The sequence below is a fragment of the Prinia subflava genome, chromosome 3, assembly GCF_021018805.1.
Source record: "Prinia subflava isolate CZ2003 ecotype Zambia chromosome 3, Cam_Psub_1.2, whole genome shotgun sequence".
In the NCBI taxonomy this organism is placed as follows: Eukaryota; Metazoa; Chordata; class Aves; order Passeriformes; family Cisticolidae; genus Prinia; species Prinia subflava.
In genome coordinates, this window is record NC_086249.1 from 93,599,895 (window position 1) to 93,621,724 (window position 21,830).

Sequence of the window (21,830 nt, forward strand, 5' to 3'; positions counted from 1 at the left end):
CAACCCTCCCTAAACGACACAGTGTAATTTGTGCCAATAGCCCTTAGGAAATCAAGAGCCATCAGTACAAGCCCTGATTTTACAAGTATAGGTACTTTGAAGGAGGTAGGTGTGTGTGGGTTATCCCACTGAAGCCATTCGTTTCCCAGGCGGAACTTGCTGGCCCTATCCAGCCCTGCAGTCAATTATCTGAGCCACAACCCTCTCTCTCAGTTCTCTGTGGTCTCTCTCTCCTCACATTTGGGTGATTTCACCATGACCATGACAGTTACACTGCTCAGAGCAGAGCCCAGTGTCTGCTTTGGACAGTGCCAAACAGTAGCAGATGTTTAGAGATGAACGTAAGGACAGGGTGAGCCTGAAGGGACACATTCCCACTGTCCTTTCCTGGCCTCTGACAAACTGCAGCTCACTTGCTTCCTGAGCCAGAAGTGATGTCTTTGTATTTTTTCATATTTTCCTGCTGTGGGTTTGTACAATGACTTTTTGAACTCATAACAATTTTCATCATCCACAGCTTCCCAAAGCAATGAGTCCCACTGCCTCACTGTGCTCTGTGGGTAAAAAGAATGTTTTTTTGTTTGTCTGAAAAATGTCACCTTCTCCTATGTTATGGTGATGCAGAAACCAGAGAATTATCATTGCCTGTTCTCTTTTTGTGCTCACTCTTGCTTCTGTAAAGTCTTGGCACAGCGATACATACTGGGAGAATGAAGCCTCCTGCTTTTCTTCACATAGCCTGTCCAAGGCATGCACTACATACAGTTCTGAAAAATAACATTTCATTGAGATCTGAGGCAAGCCCAGGCAAAAAGGCCAGGCACCACAGCTTCAGGAGCTGAAATTAATCTTGCTTAACGTCAAGCTAGTTTTGCACAAAGATGACAAATCATCCAGTCTTGAAAGTAGTCACTGGGTGCTCTGCAAAAATTAAAAATGTCTTTTGAGTCTTATGAGATCTGTGGACCCATCCTATGAAAACTGATGCAAAAATATGACAGAGGAAAGAGCCCTGAGACTCAGTGCCTCTGATTTCAATGGCTATTTCTAGAACGAAAGCCAGCACAAAGCTGATAGAACAACACTTGGTAAAAGAGAGGGATGGGGTTTCAAAACTGAAAGCTTGCAAGACACCTTTTACACATTCCTTTAAGATGATTTTGTATCTTTGCTCCAAGGATGTCAGAGAACTTCACAAAGTGTAAGACTGCTTCAGAGCACTCACAGAAACTGCTAGACATACTTCAGAAGGGCTAAGAAAAGCAGGAGGAATTTCCAAAGGCTCTAATTACAGTTAGACACTTCATTGCTGCTCAAAAGCCTATAGGGGTGACTGCTGACTTCCTAATTGACTGGTTTGACTGGGAAGTTTGGTTCAGATATACTTAAAACAACCTTACAATTTCTAAATTGGAAAGTATGCTTTTGTTGAGTACCAATTAAACCTTAGCCACGCTTCTCCTTTGTGGAAGTGAGCATTCTGAAACTAAGGTGGTCTCTGGATGCAAAAAAAATTGAGGGGCCTGTTGTACTGTATTAGTTGCATTGCAGTAGTTGCATTGCAAGAAGCAATGTGCAAATCTCCTCATAAAATTGAAATGTGTTCAAGTTTGGAAAAGGCAGTCACATTTTAACTCTTTTCCAACATGTCTGTAATTCCTTTGCGTATTAAATATATCACTAGGGGTTTGTCTTCCTGGTTTAACTAATCTTTCATGGAATCACAGAATGGGTCAGGTTGGAAGAGACCACAGTGGGGTCATCTGGCCCTATCTCCCTGCTCAAGGAGGGCCATCCCAGAGCACATGACACAGGATTGTGCCCACATGGTTCTTGAACATCTTCAGTGAGGGAGACTCCACACTCTCTCTGGGAAATCTGTTCCAGTGTTTGGTCACTTCCACAGTAAAGAAGTTCTTCCTCATGTTCAGCTGGAACTTCCTGTGCCTCAGTTTCTGCTTCCCATCCTATTGCTCAGCATCATTGAGAAGAATCTCCAAGAGGCTCCATCCTCTGACACTCTCCCTTCAGATACTTACAGGTATTGACAGGGTTCCTTCTCAGTCATCCCTTTTTGAGGCTGAACAGCTCAATCCTTCTTCTACCATGTGCATAGACATGTGAAAATATGGGGACAACTCAATAGGAATCTGGAAGGAAAGTAAGTGCTGCTCAGAAATGATGTAAGGGATTTGAAAAGTTTGCACTGCTTAACTAGTTTGGAATTTGGTCAGGATTTCGAGGCTGTCACTCCTGCACCATTCCTGAGATAGCTGTTTAGAAAGTGCCAATTTTTAGAGTAACATTTTTTCATCTGGGAGAAACAGAATGGTACTTTCCTTCTAGAGCCGAAGTGTTCCATGCTTTTCTCTGAATAAAAATAGGCCTTCACTTTCTATCAGATTAACATCCCCTTTTCTTTCTTATTCATTTTACATCAAATATTTATTTCTCATCACTTTTGAACTCTAAGAATAATCTATCATATCCTGAATTTAATTTAACCTTCACAGGAAGACTGGGCTTTCCTGATCAGTAACCACAGGAGATGTTCTTCTTCATTGGCCAGAGTTGAAACTAATAGCCATGGCATGTTTGCTTATCTCTTATCTCTGGGGTTAGATTGCTGCTGTCAGCTTCTCCCTTGTTATCTGGCTGCTGCTACTGCTCACTCAGTTGTGCAGGGATGTCAGTTCCATTAATAACCTGAGCACCGTGCAAACAGATAGTGGAAAACAGGTGAAGGAAGAGGAAATTGTGTTTAACCCTGATCTCACAGCTGTCATTTTTCAGTCTCTACCACGACTGCGTAAGGCCAAAATGGGTGTGTGACATCAAAACACTTGTGATAAATCTCATGCTTGAAATAGGAAGGAGACAGATGGACAGACACCTGCAGATGCTCAGGAACCAGGGTGAATCTGAAGGTTTTATGGCAGAAACAGAACATGAAAGCATTGTTATGCTCAATGACAAAGTGATTCTTCCAAAGAGAAGGAGATACTCCACCACACCTGAAAGTCTTGGACAGTGTCAGCTTTAACTTTCCCTATCTTTATTGTTCTAACAAGGGAACCTGTCTCCTGTAGGGGTACAGTTACAAAGACAGTGTACTCCCCCAGCTCAGAAGTAGCAGATATGGAGGTGCAGGCGAGCCATTCTCTGTGTGCAGGAGACCACAAGGGCATGCTCAGGCATCTGCTTGGCATCCCCTTGCTCTTTGCCATGAAGTGCATTTCCTGGCTGTGGTGATCTCCCTGTGCTGTGAATGCCCACTGAGAGGAGCTGCCTGCTGCCTGGGCGTGGGTGAGGAGCTCAGCAGGGCATGGACCCTCAGCCTTGGCACTGAGCTGTCCACAGCCAGGAGCACGAACCAGCAGCACTTCAGTTTGCTCAGGCATTGCACCAGTCACAGGGGCCTGAAGCAAAGTTGTGAGATTTTAAATGGCTTCAGGTATTGCTGGAGTTCACTTGTAAAGGAGCTTTACCACAAGGAGCTCATCGCACTCAGGAATTTCTTTCTTTAGGGGCCTTTTAGAGGCCAGAGTTCTGTGACTAAGAATAAAGGCTTCCTCAGCTGCCCTCCTCTGGGAGGGAGCTGTGAAGTGTCTTGAGCTCAGTTTTCTGCATATGGGATGAGCTTAATCAATGTGAAAATACCTAGATATAACTTATTTAAAAATAAAAATATGTAAAGGTTTGGAATAGGGAGGAATTTGATCTTGAGCAGAGAATAGAGTATTTTCTGAATATATTTTTTCTCTATTCTGCACCCTATGTTTTTGATTATGTATGCATCTGCTTTTCCCCCATATATTACAAGGCATGGACAACCAGTGACATGCTTACTGGTACAGTGCTGGTCAGTCCCTGTTCAAGCAAGAAGAATTCCTCCTCAGAGATAAAACATGCAAGTCATGAGTAAGCCTTCTATTTAAGTTCTCAGTCACTATTTCAGTTTGAGTAGTGTTCAAAGGAGTCTCTGCCACGTCTGGGTTCAGTTGCATCAAGACTGCAGCTGAAGCTCACTTGTGAAATGAGAAATGAAAAGGGAATTTTTCACATGCCATTCTTTATTTTAAAAAAAGTGCTCAGCAACCTTTGCTTAACCTTGAAAATGTTAAATAAATGTAAACTGATGCAAGCAGAGGCTAAGGTCAGAAGTCCTTTTCTGGAACAGTTTATTCAGAGTTTTGCATAAAACTGGAAAAGAAACACTGTGGTAAATCATATGCCATACAGTTATGATGGGGAGAGAGCTTCCTCATGCTTTCCTGATCTCTGAGTCTGCCCCTCTTTGTGTCCAGTGCTAGAGATCTCAGCACACAGAGGTTTTTTGGGTCCCTGAGGACTTTTATTTTGCCAGCACAGAGGGTTTTCTGAAGCCTGCTACTTGCCCAAAGCTAAAACAAAACAGCAGAAAAGATATTTGGATCAAGGTGGATGTGTTTCTAGCAAGAGGTGGTGTGAACATGGGAGTATGGATCAGCTCCTGAGGTGTTCTGGGGGTAGGCATGAAATGGGTCCAGGAAGGAGTTTCTATAGAAAACTGAATATAATAATTTCTGCAGCTCACCAGTGTGACAAAGACCAGGCAAAGGTGGCTTTTTTTCTTGCTATTGCAGATCCTTAGAATCCTGGTGCAAATTTTTATCAGTAAAGATCTCTAAGGTAATTTCAAAACACAAAGAGAATTTTGAGTTGAGGGAGTGTGTTTGGTTGTTTGGTTTTTAGAGAGAACTGTATTTCCAACTGTATTGGAAAACATGGAGTGTTGCTTGAAAATAAAGGCAGGAGGAGTATGGTTTTTTACAGTGCTGAGTCCTAGCCTAGCTTGGCATGTGTCCTATCAAAGTCAGCTCAGCAGCACATACCGTGGAGCATATATCTATAGCTATATCATGATACTAATGACAGTCTGTGTCTTCAGACCACAGCACATTAGTTTCTGGCTTGTTTGAAGTGCAGCTGGAGGAGCTCCCAACTCTTCCCACACCCTGGTGCAGTCATGCCCCAAGTGACCCCCAGGTGGGCAGAGGGGAATCCAGTGCAGAAATCCCCACACTGGAGCTGACCTGGCACTGCTGCTGTGGTGCCATAGCTGAGTCATTTTGCATATCTGGGCATCATCCTTTCTTCTGGCCCATGGGCATCATTCCAGCTCCAACGAGAATCCAAAGACCCTTAAAACTCACCCAGATGCTTTGGACAGGAATAGTTAGCACTTAAGCACATCCTGTGCCAGGAACTCGGTTGTGCTGGTCTGCAGTATAAGTGCACTTGTATTTTCAAAGATGAAAATATTTTCTGTGTGCCACAAAGAAAGGTATTGCAGACCTGACATTCTGTTTGTGAAAGACAGATTATATGTTTCTCACATATAATATTGTGTGTATAACATAATCATGCTAGTTGGCATACAAGGTTGTAAATGGAAAATAAAATTAAAATAAAATGGACTATGAATTTTTTTCTTAGCAAAATGAAAGCAAAGCTGGCAACAGAATGAGTTTCTGATGGAAGGAGCAAATATGAATTGGTCTATTAATTGTAATGCTGCATTGAACTGAGGAGTTGTGCTTATGAAAATATCACAGTTAATTAGTATGTTTATATAAGTAAGACTGGAATAAAGATGCTAATTTCACAGTTTCTCTGACTTAGTCCAGTTCTATTGCAAAAAAAATAATAATTTCACGTGAGATTAGTTTAAACTGAAAAGTTAATTCCAGTGAAACTTTCATCACAGTGCTTGAACCAATGACTGTATCTTTGTGTTCCAGAGAGCCAGAAAGGATTTAGGACATGAAAGAGTGGCACTGATGTACACTGTTGCTTTTTCTGACTCTTTTGTCCATGGTAGTCCTACTAAACTTTTAGATGCTTTAAACTTCATTGTGAGTAATAACAATATTGCCTTGCTGAATAATAGATATTAAGAGTGAACATATAATATCAATGAACACTTGTGTTAGGAATTGCTGTGTCCCTTTTCCTCTCTGTTTCCTAGGATTATAAAGTAGGCTATGGTATTTTTAAGTTAACTAAATAGTATTGTCTTGTCAGTAAGTTTTCCCTGAGTGAGGCTTTGGTTTCAAAAGATCATTCAGAGGAGGAGGTAACTACAGTACTACATAAGCCTTCTCCACTTGGGCTCATCATGTGTCCCCAGCATTTGTCTTGTAAAAGTTCCAGAACTTGTTGGGTCTCTCCATGTAGTGAGTGAGTGATTCAGCTCAGTGATCTGGCAGAAAATTAGCTGGGGAAAAACTTGGTTAAATTGCTGCTGTGTTATTGATGTGTTAAGTGGCCCCACAGAAAGATGTGTCAAGGAGCTGAGGCAGCCTTTGGAGCTGTGAGTGCAGGCAGCATGAGAACAACTATGGACAGAGCTGAGAGGAGCAGGGATGAAGGACAAGGACTAGGACATTTTTTTCCTTTGGCAGCACAGTGTTGTTAAATGAACTCAGCTACTTTTGAAACCATAATGTGTGTTTAACTGAAAGCAATTTTCTGTGTACATGGGTGTCATTATTCACATAAGTCACTTGATTATTTATTTTACTTTTTCTTTAACCTTGGCCTCAAGCTATTACAAAGATGGAATGATACTGTACTGTACTTTTCTGCCTTCATTATTTTAGCAATTATTTTAAAGCATTCAAAACAATTATTGTAATAAAGAGGGGATGGTTATGGTGCAATGTGAAGTGGTGGTATGTGAATTATTATTAAATGAAACACCAGTTCTTGAAAAGTCTACACAGCTTCTGTTATTGTGACACGCATCAAAAAGAGGACAGTTAAGCCAAGTTTTAAAAATAAATAATGATAATCTGTATTCTTGAGTATGGATTAGACAGTTCACTGCAGATCAAGTGCTTTTAAAAATCGACATTTCAGGCCAAGTGTTCATGTTTAAGATTCCACTTCACTTTCCATTGTAATTGACAATGTGAAAATCGCTGATATTTAATTTTCCCACAAAGGAAATGCTGTGCATCATTAGGGTGAACTCAATCCATCTCTCACTCAAGTCAGTAGGGACTTCCTACTGACATCTGTAGGACTGGGTTTAGCCCTGTGATGGGCTTTCCTGTGTTTTGCCAAGATCCATCATTCTATTTTCCTAGTTTTTCCATACGTAAACCCTAGATAGATGCAGTCATATTTATGCAGCAGTTTTACCAGATGGCTCTTGAATCATCTGTTCTCAATGAAAAATGAAAAGATCGGGCACATATATAAAGGCTGAATTAATCTTTGTAATTAAATGGAACATTACTTTGCCATGAATGATTCTAGCTTTCACAATGTATTTCATGCTAATTTTTCAGTGAACTATAATTGTATTAAGTTTTTATAAATTTAGAAGCTAAAAAATGATCTTCACAAAGTTGTTGAGTCAAGTTAATATACAGAAGATCTGTCAGACTCATAAAACTTTGTTGTGAGATGTATGTTTTGTTTTGTTTTCTCTGTACAGTAAGTAAGATATGTCAGTACTTAGTGTTGTATAAAACATCCAAGTCACTCTGAGAGGCAAAAAGGCTCTCAGAATGCTCACACACTTGATTGTCAAGTGATAATTTGAATGGGCTGGAAAGTGGGCTGCTTTGGAGCACTGAAACACGTGTGCAGTCCCTTGGTGGCAGGTTGTTAAGCAGAGAGTGAAAGCTCATTTATTATTTTGTCTGCATAGTAAACTGACTTGCAGTGCTCTCACTGTGACAGAAAGCCACTGATGGTAAAATCCTGACAGTGTTGAAGTCAGTGGGGAAACTTCATGCACAAAGAGTGGTGGAAGTAGTCCCACTCTGGCTCCTACGCCTCAGAGCCTGCTCTCTCTGGCTGCTGGGATAGAAAAGAGTCATCATGACTTACCCTAAAGCACCCTGTGAGAGCCTCTTGTGATGGTGGGAGAGGGCCCTGCAGCAGTGAGTTTCCTTAATTTACCCAACAGCCCAAGCGGGCTGAGTGCTTAATGATGCCTGGGGGAAGTATCCCATCGCCTCTTTTCTTCCTGTACACATGGCTGTTTAATATGCAAATTAGAAAAAGGAGTTAAATGAGCCTTTAAACCATAAAAAAGTTGTGCATGGTGGATTTATGGAGGATTCATGTGCAACTGCCACATGGCTGGTTCCTGTACGTTTGTCACATTTCATTTGACTCCCTGTGCTTGCCTCCTGGAAGGTTGGTCTCTTATACACTTAATCCTATCAAGGGGAAAATAATGACATCATTATCAAAGAGTAAGCAAGCTGTAGAAGAGTTTTCCACTTCCTTGTGCTGTATAAATAAGGAATGTCCCAACTGCTGTTAAATATTACACAAGTGTACAGAAAAATAGGCACAGAAACAAGACTTCCAACATGCAAATTTAGAAACCTGCTTTCAATATGATACTTTCTGTAAGTCCTATAAATAAATTGGGCCATGTGCTGGGCTCAGCTGAAGAGGTTTGCACCTAATGCAAGGCTTTTAAGAGTGATCCCAGTCAGAGGGATTCCCAAGGGCTTCAGAAGGCTTCTTATGTTCTCTCATGAGTTTTGCTTTGGCTGAAGGAAACAGTTTCCCTAACCAGGAGCCAAACATACTTCACTGTCAGCATCAGCTTTGTCTGTCTTATTTGCTTAGATCTCTAAACCACACATTGTAGTAATGCCTTTTAAGTAACAAATGCAATAATATAACATTTTCCCCTTATCTATCTATCTATCTATCTACCTATCTATCTGTCTATCTCACAAAAGACAGGCAGCTTTAGACATTGACAAAATGTCGAAGTACTAAAAGCAGCATTACCTTTTGAGTTTGCTTTCAAAAATCTTGAGACACACTCTGTTATTTCCTAGGGTTTTACATAGCTTTTATAAAAAATCTCTGTCGTGTCCGACTATTTTATTCTCATGCTTAGAAAACTCAGTCTCATGACATCAAATGTGAAAGTCACAAAGCAAATTATGAATTCATGCTAAACATTTCAGATTCAAGATTTGTTTAAGTAGCTTACTTAGCAGAAATTAAAACTGATGGGTTTTGCTCTTTCCTTTTCCAAAGCTAGTTTTAACTAGGATCTAAAATGGGAAATGGTAAAGGAAATTTTCTGATTCCTTGCCAAGTTTGGTCAGTTAGACCTGACAACACCACCAGGAAAAATTTAGACACTCTTGATTACATACAAGCTTGCAGATGAATTGTGCTCCCTTCCTGGCTTTTTATTCTCCCTCCTCACCACAGCATTTAAAATATCATGAAAGACTGCTGAACCTTCTGGCAAAGTGAGGAAACATTCTGTTGAGAGTTAATTTGGCTCATTTCATATTTTCCATTCAGCATTTTTCTTCCATTGCTTTTTTTATTACTAGGGCAATTTGCATGACAATGGGATCTTGCTTAAGCGATTGTCTGCTCCTGCTGCTAATTTCCTACCTGAAGTTGTTACCTTCTGTTTGTGACATCTTAATTATCTTAACCACAATTAATTGTGATGTCACAAATGGAGGATTATGACTTTGGGTTGGAAATGAGATTGAGAAATTGAAGGAGTTTGAAGCAGAAAAGAGGCCTTTCTTCTTGAAAAATAAAAGAGAAGACAGAATGACTTTGGTTAAATGGAGGCAATCCTCCATCACCCTTCTTCTTAGAGTTGTGGAACAGCTGGTTTTATGTCTTGCTCTATAGGAGGCCTGGCTGTATTGAGATACTGTGAAATGGGAGAAGGGGAAAGGATATGTGGAGGAAGGGGAATCTTCCCTTGAGCAGTCAGTCCCTGCAGCAAGAAGGAAATAAAAGTCGTTGGACCCTAGAGAGGTCCAGGCTCTGTTCACAGAGACCAGAATGCAGGGTTGGTATGGTTGTACTTGGTTGAAAGGCCAATTATTTATTGCTTTTCATATCTTGCAATATTAATTTGAGTTTTGACATCGGAGTTTGAAGACCTTGGAGGAGCATTCTTTGAAGGGTGGAGCGAATTCCAAAAACTTATGGAGAAATTACATGCAGCATCCTGAAAACATAAAAAATGAAAGTTTTGTGCTATCCTAGTCCACCATAGCTGTAGTTTATCCTATGGACTTGTCACATTTCCCTTCTTGGTATGTCATCTTTTCTTTTTGTATACTTCTGCTTTTCTTCTGGAAACCCACAGAGATTCTGGGTGTCTGAGTGGCCTGATGGTGTTTTTGTGGGGACATTACCAAGGCTGTTTATACACTCACACCATGATTTACAAAGTGGGAATACTCATCTACAGCTACTTCACACTGGACTTTTTACACAGGTTGTGCATAAACGCTGAGACCAAGTCACAACTGAAAGAGGGTTAGTGAAAAGTGAAGTGTCTTATTTTTGCATCTCTGTTGACTTTAGGGTAAGGGCAAAGACTGCAAAGTAAAGGAGGGAAACTGGAGAACTAAACACAGATCCATCCTGTGGTTTTTGGAAAGTACAGTGTCCTTCAGAACAGGACCCATCCTCAGGTGCAAATAGAAGTGGCCCACCGTGAAAATGCCACTCTGCACTTGCTGGGTCCAAGGTTGATTCACATCTGTGCATCAAATCTATTTTAGCAGTTGGATGTGTACCAGCTCTTGTGCCATAGCGAAACAGGTCGTTTCCTGATGTCCTTTGGAAAACATTGTACAAACAGGCATTTGACCATCTGATTAACACAAAACCCTGTAGGGAAAATCAGCTGTTAAGGCTTTGCACTCAGACACGTTGCTGTAAGTACGCAAACGCTCTGCAGGCAGCGACAGCCCCACTGTGATAATCTGACGGTGGAATCTGGACCCTCTGCGCCGTGATGCCGAGCTCATTTGTGGCACCAAGTTTACCTTGTGGGCAAGTTGTTTTGAAGTTAAATCAGGACGGCTCTAGGGAAGCACAATAATACAAAGTGGAAATGGAGCAAGAAAGAGAAAAAGCTGTATGCTGAGAAGTGGCTTTATCTGTCCAAACTTTTTTTCTCTTTCTCTTTTTCAAAGGCAAAAGCGGTTATTGCGAAAGTTGGTTACCCTCAGTTTATAATGAATGACACGTATCTTAATGAAGACATCAAAACAGTAAGTGTCAGGCTTGCAGTCTTTATTCATTTATTGCAGCCATTCTTTGCTGCTGTCTAAAGTCAAAGCTAGTCTTTTGTTTAGCATGCACCTGGACTCTTGCTTGCCTGGTTATTTTTATTTTATTTTTGAAGTGTGCTAGCTCTAAATAGTGTCTAAATAGTCAATGCTGTTGTATCTAAGTGATCATGAGACCTGCTGGGAGTAAAATCTGCCTGGGTGCAAAGAACCTTCCTGCTATTAAGCATTTTAAAGGTTAAGCATACACTGTAATAATTTTGCATTTAGTTATAAAAATGGAACAAACCAAAAGCATTTCTTCTTAAAATAAAGATTTTCAAAAAGACAAATGCATTTTACCTCAGAATATCAGAATTTAAGATGCCCAATATAAGTTCTCCTCATCTCTCCAGGCTATAAATTTAATTTACAGTTGATGCTTATAAATATGCCAAGAGGTCCTAACCAATCTATAGGCCTATTCTGCAGCCTGCTGGACAAGGATACTGAGGGGGGATTCCTTTCTGCCCCAGTAACTGTTCAGCCTAATTCAGGCAGGAAGGCAAAGGATTAATAATAATATATTTTACTATTTTCCAGCTGTGGCATGCATTTGATGAATTGTTTTACTGAATGTCACAGGCAAACTAGAAACACAAGTTCAATCCTGAACCAGTAAAATACAAGAGCAATCATAATTTTTGCCAGAGCACATGAACAAACAGTAAATAGAGGCATCATTTATTCAGAGAACCAACTCTCCCAGCCTAGTCCTTGTCCAGGGAAACTGCAGGGTGAGATGGTGCAGTGAAAACAGTGTAATGAGACAGAGCATGTGACCAACTCTGTCACCCAGTGTATGGAATTATTTGCTCAGATAAGTGGCAATGCCTGGTGAAAAATACTTGTTAATCATGCTTGCAAAACCATAGTTTACATCTGAAGAGCAGCTTCCTCACAAGTCCTAGAATTGTTTTAAACTGATGACAGGGATTTATAACTATTAACTTCCCTTTTCCTTGCCTGTTTAGTTCTGTGTGTGTAAATGCTATTAGGTTTGGAAACTTATGGAAGCATGGAATCCTATGGCTGTAAATATTTAACATGACAGAACTCTCAAAAGGCACAGAATATGAAGTATTTGTTTAGAAAATGTAAAGCAAACTGAAAATGGGGACTTTGTTACATTGCTGGAAGTGGTTTTAAAACGCACTTTAAAAAATAAAACTAAGCCTACTTCCTCCTGGAAAAGAGGCTCTCTTAATAACAGCCATAGAAATGTGCAGTCTGCAATCCATTGTTGGGTGCTTATGATTCCTTCAGCAGCACTCTGCACATTGAAGAGCTTTCCCAGTGTTCCAGACCCTTGTGCAGATCTGTTCAGCCACTGTTTTTTTAACTAAGCTCATAAAATATTTATTCTTCCTACCAAGTGTGAAAATTTTACTTGCTTTGATAATCGCTAAAAAATTAGGTGATTATCTCATGTAAAATAAAAGTTCTGCTTGTTTTATGTCAGCTTTTATTTCTTTGGACATGCTTTAAAAATGTCTGTGCTTTCTCAATACAGCTGAAGTTTACAGAAAGTGATTATTTTGGCAATGTATTGCAAACTCGCAAATATGCAGCCCAATCTGATTTCTACTGGCTTAGAAAAGAAGTTCCAAAAACAGAGTGAGTAGACAAAAGGCAAATTTACATAATCTTCTAACAATATTTTAACTTATTTAATTTATATATTAAATACTGTTATATAGTACGTTTGAATGGAATTATCTTAACAGCAACATGTTATGCAACAAAAAGCCTTTGGGCAAACTCCAATTATTCAGAAACTCCTGTGGATTTTTTCTTGGTAAGTTCTAGGTATCCCTGTTTATATGCAGAGTAGTCATATGCTTGAAGCTTAAATTTAATTTAATGAAAAATGGGGTAATTGAATTGCAATTTAAAATGGATTATGTCTCTTGGCCACAATTAGAGTTTGAAATAGTACAACAGGCATTTATGAAAAATTTTGTAGGAATGAAATCATAGTAAGAGATAATGTTATTATTAGTAATACAAATTCGCATTGTTACCTGCTGTTGATAGCAATGATACAGAATGAAATATAATTTAATCTACGGATGTTATTTTTATTTATTTGTAAACATGAGAGTGCAGATTGTGTCACAAACTGTCATAAAATACATGAGAGAATCATTCTTTTTCCTTACTGGTGGGTAATCAAATCCTTAAAATGCAAATGTTCTAAGCAGAACTTAATTAGTCTAATCATGCTACTTAAAAATGACTCCTTCTACACACAGACCTTAAAATCAGTGCCAGTGCTTAACTCCTGAGGTGGTATTTCCTCAGGACTCCAGAAATCCTGCTCAAACTGAACCATACCTTGTTCCAGGGGTGGCTCCGTGCTGTCCACAAGGCAGGGGGACAAACAAAGCCTGTTCATGGTTGGAGTGTTTCCATTTAGCCCTGCGTGTTCAAGGCATTATTTATAGCTTAGATTTAATTATGAATTTTACCTTCTCATCACAGCTTTCTCTGATGTTGCACTGGTCAATCCCAGGGGATGATTATGGGGATTTTTCTGGATGTCAGGACTAGACCACGATGGTGTGTTCACTTCAGGGTAACAGCACTGAGAGAGCAGTGAAACAGCACCGGCCTCTCTGTAGCAATGGGCAGCCTTGGGGCAGCTCTGAGGAAGAACCTGTAGATTCTTGGCATGATGAGAAAGGTCTCCTATAAGGAAATAATTGGTAGGCAGCCCCTGACTCAAGGACTCTAGTCTGGGAACTGTCACATGGGTATGCTTAAAAAATGAAAGTGTTATCCAATTGCCCACTACAAGACTGAACACCTTCTCATGCCTGTCTTTACCATCTTAATTCCAGGGCTACACAACAGCCAGCCCCTTACCACCTTTGTACCTCTTTCCTTGTCAGCCCTCAGAGCACTTTCAGGCCTGGGGGATGCCAGTTTGATTTCTGGTCCCTTCCCTTTGTTAGCACAGATATTTGCTCTGCCTTCTGCAGGGCTGGAGGTAATCTTCACCCGAGCCCTGGCTGGGAGGGATAATTAGTGCTCCTGCTGGGACATTATTCTGTCTCTGCAACTGTTCAGTGATAGAAAAGGGCTCTGAAAGTGGTGTCACTCTGCCTGCTGAGGGACACCAAGGCACAAAGAGTCATTGCTGCCTCCAGTAATTTTTTAACATTTATTAAAATAAACCAATAACTCCCACTTTCCAGTCTGAGGACTGTCAAACCCAGCCTCAAAAATATCAGCCACTTTTTAGCCACTTCCCACTTTTAAATTATCATACTCCACTGCTTTCTGATGCTTTTGCCTCTTTTTTTTCCTCATTTTTGTTTTTGCTTTTTACACTTCTACATTTCATAGAACTCCACAGAATTTTTGATGAAGCTTGGTGCTATGTTAATACTAATTACCCTTGGGGTTTTGTTTCATTTGCTTCATTTCTTCCTTTCCCTAGGTTAGTAGCTTTTAGCATAACATTTATATTTCAAGATAGATATTATAAGATCATCAAAGTTGTGGACCGAAAAAGATAAATAAGAAAATGAGTGTTTAAGATAATAAAATAAAAGTTGCTGAAGTAATATTATACCCAAAAGGTACCACACTATGTTCTTTTAGCAGGCAGCCCATGTTTCTCAATAATGTTGAGAATGAGGAATCACTTTCCTCAGCTAAATGTGAAATTAAAATGATAGTTCAATCAAAGCACCAGGGAAAGACCATCAGGGGATGGACAGAGGAGATGGGAGATACAAGACAAAGCAGTTGGATAAAACAAGGGGGAATGTGGATAACAAAGTGGGAAAGAATTGTTTTGGAAATTCAACAGTTTTTAATCTAAAGGAAAAAAAAAAATGAAATCAGGAGTAATTATCAAAAAGCTTTGTTCTGTCTTCTGTTCCCTCCATCCCTGGCATTTATCTGCCTGACAGGAGAGGGATCATGGAGGAGCTCAGATGAAGCACTGCTCAGGGCATGCAGTGGGACATCCCCGGCCCTGCAGGTACCAGCAAGCTGTGACAGGGCAGTGGGGTGCTGCGGGTGCCTGCTCTGCCACTCCTGGGGCCAGGCTGCCCTCAGGGCACCACAGCTCTGGGAGGTGTCACTTGTGCTCAACACCAGCTTTGGATGCCAGCTGCCATCCTCACAGCTGCCTGGGGACACGACTGTCACCTTCACAGCTGGCTGTGTCAAACAAGAAAAAAAGTGCTCAGGTATCAGCAGAGAGAAAAATGAAAGGGATTTGTGCAGGAGCTGAGGAATATGGTACACAAACCAGCACAGGTTAGGTTGAGAGGGCTCAGTGGAGAGTCTGGAAGGGGCAGGGTGGGAGGATGGACACCAGGTGTGAAGACAATCATTCCAACCCAGTGAGATACAGCTGGAGCAGAGGAAAGTGAAAGGAAGTACAGGGGGAAGTGATGGTGATGTGGAAGGGAAAAATTGAGGAGAGTCAGGGTTTTATTTGCATTTGCCTATCTGTCCATGGAGACATACACATTCATACATACAAATATAGGAGGATGTGTGTATACAAACCCATACTGCACTTATTTATCAGTGGTAGAATCTGTCCTTCTTAACACTGATATCATACTTGCAAATTACAAAGAATCAGAGGACTTCTTGGGCACACCACTTCATTATTATTCATCTTTCTCCTTTGAAGTCAGCATATAATCTAAGATTTTTAGACCTGGCCAAACCTTTCTCCATTTTTCAATAGATTTTCAAAGCTGGGGATGTAGACATCTGGTATCCTGATAAGAGGATACAAAGGAAGTAGGCTATGAGAGGATTCTGGAGTCTCCTCCAAGACCTATCCCTGTTTTTCTTGACCACACACTATTGTGTGTAAACCCTGGCTCTTGGTTTGCCACAAGGGAGGACAGCTCTGAGAGGTTCTGGGTTGGATACCACTAAAGACAGTGTAAAAGCTCCTTCTGCAAAAAGGAAAAAGCAGCCATCAAAAACACCGGGCAGGCTGTTTGTTGAAGAGATGCTGCTGGAAATCAAGTGGCTGAGACCTGCCCTAGAGAGGAGAGCCTGGAAAGGAGCCTCCTGGAGCCTTTTCCTGGTCTTTGAACCTCATTTTAAGCAGTGATGTGGCACTGAAGGCTGGGCCCATCCTTACCATCTTAAATGCTTGCCCATTCTTAAGGGAGACAGGTGGCAGCCTGGCCTAGGATAATAATCTGTTTCTACATGAAAAAAATATATAAAAGAGACTAACAATGGGAAGAGGAAATACAATTTTGAAAGTCACCTTGAAGGTTGCCTCCCATTTAGAAGTTTTTCTTTATAGTTTTCTTTGGAAGACATTTTCCAGCTTCCAGAAACTTTGTACAGTTTTTCACTTCTAACCAGCTTAATTCTTTCTGCATTCACAAGTTCATTTTCCTTGTTTATATGATTATTTATTTTTTATTTCTTGCTTTGAATGTTGAACAGCAAACCAAATGATTTCTTCCAACTCAAAAAAACCTGAGGATCAATGTGCAAATTCAGTTTGTGCTTTACCGAGAATTAAATAAACTAATAAGATTTTTGCTGTGTTGTAAATGTTCCCAGCCACCTCTGTTCATAAATGGCAATGTAGCACACTATACTCTTAACACAGAAAGAAAATATCACAGAAGGAATTGCAGCCTTAAGAACACAGACGAAGAGAGCTTCTGCCCCACTTGCTATCTCAGTGTATATTTCACATTTTATTTGCACAAGGGAAATCTCAACTCTTCAAGTGTCAACTCTGCAGAATTAGGTTTTGACTACTGCAGTAGAAGATAGATAATGCTACAGGACATCATTCAAAGCTGTCCCTTTTTCACAAACTTATAGCAAATTAAAACAGTGTAAACAGTTCTGGAATTTTCATTTATTTACTTTGTAATTAAGAAGAGCTTGGACTATGTAATGCCTTTCATTTTTTTCTATCCTTCTGTTAGTAGATAAAGTGCACAGAAATTGTAACCAAACGTAGATCTAATGCTCAGGGAATCTGACTTCAAACAGAATGGGAGAGTTATTTCTAAATTTGCTTCACCTTAAAATTTAACAGCAACAGCTTTTTATTACACATTTTCGTGTTGTCATTTTTTGTGTTATTAGCTAAGGACTGTCCCTGAAGGTTCAGTCATTTCAAGGAGCTCACCGAAAGAGTGTGGCAGATGAGAAGTGAAGTTGTTCTGCTAGACTGGATGGAAGCACTCTTGGTTATTTCTACTCTTTTGTGGAAAATAATTCCTAAATCTTTTTGAGAGGGCTCCGAATGGTACAACAAAATACTGGAATGGAAATATACTTCTTGCCAAATGTCAAATTTGAAATACTCTGCTTGTTACTAGAGAACTCTCATTCTTCCTGACTCCTCAGTATGGCTGCTAAGTGGCCTCTTCCTAACTGCTTAAAAGCACAAGGAAATCCATACAGGGTCGTTCTTGAGGCTTCATTATGAAAGAGCAATTTGGAAAGAAGAGAGTTGAGTTTTACAGTGGGAAAATCAAGGCTGCTGTCAGTCTCTGGCTCATGCTAAGCTCAGCAAACAGGATGGGCTCTGCTACTGTGGTGGTAGCTGGTGAGAGAAGCAGCAGTCTCAGGACAGGGGTGCTGTGATAAGCCTTAGCCTGCAAGCTACAAGTCTATGAGTTCACAGATATGAAAGTATGGCCAGAGCATGGTGTGGTGTCCTCCCTCAGTAAATGTGGACCAAATGTCACCAGCATTCACTGCTGCTCTTGGGCAGAGTGAGGTGTTCCTGTGGGGACAAGTAGCTGCATCAACAGCTCCTCACCCAGCAAAAACGAGTGCAGACTTGTGCTGTTGGAGAGCTGTCTCTAGTCAGTGAAGAGCTCTTCGCTGCTGCCTGTTGTGGCTCTTCTCTGCAGCCCAAAGGATGGAGAGAAGAACCACAGCAGTAATCGCTTTTGAAGTATCTGTTATACATCTCAGACCCTTGATCCTCTGACTGGAAATAAAAGGCTAAGAGGAATTTGCAAAAAGGGAGCTTCTTCTGTCCCAGAAGCCTTTTCCATGCTTAAACATTGCTGTTTGAGAGCAGAAAGGCCATTGTAAGCAGAACAAGCTAAGAGGGTGAGGTGCAAGACACAACACTATGTGTTTTCGCTCAAACTTACAGTAAAATATAAATGGAAGTGTTTCAGATGGGTCCTTTTCAGATGGGTTTTCCCCTTGTCAAAAAAGGGACAGTCCTCCAGATTTGCAGCTAAGCCTGGAGTGCAGTTCCCAAGGCATAAATGGCAGGCTTGCATCCTTCAAAACAGTTCAGCTCATTGCTGCTGAGAACAAACATGAAATTGAAGTGTAGTTAATTAAGCCCCTAATTTTTTTAATTATCCCCTCACCATATACATTCTTTCTTCAATTTTCCATTATCTCACTACATTACCTCTAATATTTAATCTCCTTATTATGAAGAAAGCAGAAAACAGACCAGAAAACAACCTCCCCCTGCTCCTCCCCTTCACAATCTCTTAATAAACAAAACAGGGAGAGTTGTCTCTGACAATTAGAGCCTGTAATGTGGTGGACAGCTACAATATGTACATGACATCACTCTTTTAGCCTTCACTGATTAGCTTTTCTAGTTGATGCATTGCAAAATAAGCTGCTCAGTTTGGAGAAAAAAATAAGCAGTTAAATTTATTGATAAAATACAAAATGCTATCATTTTAAAACTCTCCCCTTTGTTACATGGTTTAAGTGAGGACATTAGTTTTTAGAAAAACACACAGGATCTGCACATGACTCTTATTAATGGGGCTATTTTAAAGCATGGATTGTGTACACATTGTCACTGATATCACATATTTTCCATATTCTGATAAATCTTCCTTTGTCTTACTTATTGTTTTGCAGCTCCTTTCTCTTCTCTTTAAAAGAATATTTCCAAAACAATTACATTGCATTCACGTGGCTTTATAATACTTTTGAGTAATATTTTGCTAATGACATCTGGATGTTCCTGCTTGGACATTTACTAGAGCTACTTCTAAGTTATTATGAACTAACCACTAATTATCATCATCTTTATTTTTTTCCCCTCACTTTTCCCTAATAAAATCATAAAGTGAAATCTTGGGCTTGCTGAACTCAGGGTTTCACCTGAGGGGATTTGGATCTTGCTGAAGTCAGTCAAGATTTTCCATTCATATGGTTGAAGCCACTGTCAATATAGATGAGCTTAGGCTAAGGAGATTCATTTGCTATTCATAGAATCATAGAATATCCTGAGTTGGAAGGGACTCAAAAAGATCCTCAAAGTCCAACTCCTATTCAAGTCTAGGGTTTCTTCCAGTATATATGAGAAATCAAACTATGAGAAGAAATACCTGGCAAGAGGCCTGTTTGTTTAGGATGGTCATGTTCACTGCATAGGGTGCAAAACATGAAGCTGTTTATTTTGAATTTACATTCCCAGAAATGATGTTGCTGGCATAATCCTATTTTTTCAACTAGTTGTTCAGCAAAGCCTCTAAAGCCACTTTTCTTGTTTCAAAATGTTCTCCTCTAAGATCAACAGGGAGTTCCTCCACACGTGTTTGAAAGACACCCAAGAGAATTTTTACAGCTGCAGTCAGTGCTGCAGCCTCTACTGGGTGAATTTTGTTTCACCAGCATGGTTGGCCTCACAAGCACAGTGGTCACTTAAAAATTAAACAGATCACATGATAGGAACACTAAGAATTGTTGGGCATTCATCGACTGTAAGCAGTTAAAGTCATTAAACAATAGATTTCAATGTTCTAGAAAGTGTAGGTAGCATGCATTGAAATGGAGAAATGTTTAATGTGTCTTACGTTCTTAATGTTTTTACTTCCTTCTGCTGAGTTTGATTTTAATCTTTGCTGCTTTGATTTATAAAGGTGAATGTCAATGTACTGACAGACAATTTCTTTTGTTCTTACTACAGGTGGTTTACAAGCCCAACTACTGTAAATGCTTTTTATAGTGCATCTACCAACCAGATCAGTGAGTATCTGCCTTCTGAGCCTCCTTATAAAGTGCCTGTTTGGGAATGTGTGTATCAAGCTTTAGATGACAGATTTATCTATTGTGTTGTTTGTGACTGAAAATTAGAAGTTCAAACCTGGTCATTCAGCTGTGAGACTTAAGTGAGAGGATTGTTCTGGAAAATGCAGAGCTCCCACAGATTGGAACTACTTCAGCTCCATGAGTTACCCTGTATCAGATGAGTTGCAGTGACTCTGTGTGTGTGTTTGTACTCTGTTCATCATGAATGATAGCTTAAATCACTTTCATTGAAGCCTAATGTTTCTAACTTCTGTTTTCTGTAGCAAAAACCTGTCTACGCACATCTCCATAAATTCCCAGTGATAGCAGATATAGCAGTATTGACAGATATGTAACAATAGATGTGACTAGAGAAGGCTGTGATATAGACCAGAAAATATTAGGAAGTGTGTCCAGTGGATTTGTTCAATACATTCAAGGACAAGGAGTGATATCTCTAAAACTGAAAGTTCTTACCTGTATGTGTAGTACAGCCTGTCTTATTCTAATTTTTGTTACTGGTTGTTTTTAGACAGCATATATCCTAGTGTGGAAACAAATAAGGTAAAAGAGCTGAGTTTTTCAAAGATGTGTTATTAGTTTGGATGTTCATTCCTGTTTGCTTTAATGGGACTTTGAACAGAAATTTTCTAACAGGCTTTAAAATTCTATTCCAGTCTTTCTGTGTACAGCACTGTTACCTTTACCCTGGCAATTCTCTTCAATCTTAATTAGTTTTGCATGTTAAATCAGCTTTCTTTTTCTACGCTGTTTGGGTCTGGAAGGTGGCTACCATCTCTTCTGTAGTCTCAGTCCCCAGAGACAGGACCTCAAAAATTGCAGAATGATTCCCCCATTTTCTCCTAGCTCTCTTTTGGTCACAGAAAGAAAGGCACAAAGTTAACATATCACACTGAAGAAGGTACAGCAGAGGACTGGCAACTTGAGTCTGCCGGTATTTGCTTCTACCAATTTCTGTAAACAGTTCTGCCTTCAAACTATTCAGTGAAATTCTTTCATGTCTAAGTGGGCTCGTTTGTAAAGCATGTATAATAATTAGGTAGCTCTTTTGATTAAAATTAGTGCTAGATTTAGATAGCTCTGCCTTAATTACGGGGCTTCCATCATTAGGCAGTCACATTTTTGTTGATCATCTGAGGGAGCTCTTGGCTGACGTGGTCACAGCTATCCATGATGCATTACAGCTGCTCTTTCTCCAGCCCCCACTGCTACTAGAAAGGTTCTGTGTGAGTGGAGAGGAGGCCTGCTCAGAGGAAAAAGAGAGCCATCACTGTTATACCTTCTTTAATATTGTGTTCTTTCAAATTTGAGCAGTGCTCAGCTGTCCCAGCCTCTCTGCCATGGCACATTAGAGAAAACTGTGATGAGAGGCTGCAGCCACTGAAAATTTCACACTGGGCTGTGTCTAAAAGAGTCAGGAGGCAGAGAGTTGTCAAATGTAACCCTTCAGTCCGGGGTGCAGGGGTAATTGTATTTTCTATCATAGCTGCTGACCTTCTCGTTCTGCTGGCAAGTGACCTGGAAGTTTGGACAGTGCCACTCACTCTCAGTCCTCTTAGCACAGTTTCAAAGAGGAAAAAGATTTAGGTGGCTCTTTATGAACAAAACCCTCTCGCACCTGAGAGAGAGGTACACATGTAATCATGCCCTAAAAATGAT

The 21,830-nt window shown here is 40.2% G+C and overlaps 1 protein-coding gene across 1 annotated transcript in view; it reads left to right on the plus strand.

Moving 5' to 3' along the window:
- PHEX (phosphate regulating endopeptidase X-linked) overlaps window positions 1-21,830 on the plus strand; it is a 94,791-nt gene that overhangs the window by 49,701 nt on the left and 23,260 nt on the right. Inside the window, exons 13-15 of the mRNA XM_063392943.1 lie at window positions 10,992-11,069; window positions 12,640-12,743; window positions 20,050-20,108. Coding sequence (XP_063249013.1) covers window positions 10,992-11,069; window positions 12,640-12,743; window positions 20,050-20,108 — 241 coding nt within the window. The remainder of the gene's footprint in view (window positions 1-10,991; window positions 11,070-12,639; window positions 12,744-20,049; window positions 20,109-21,830) is intronic.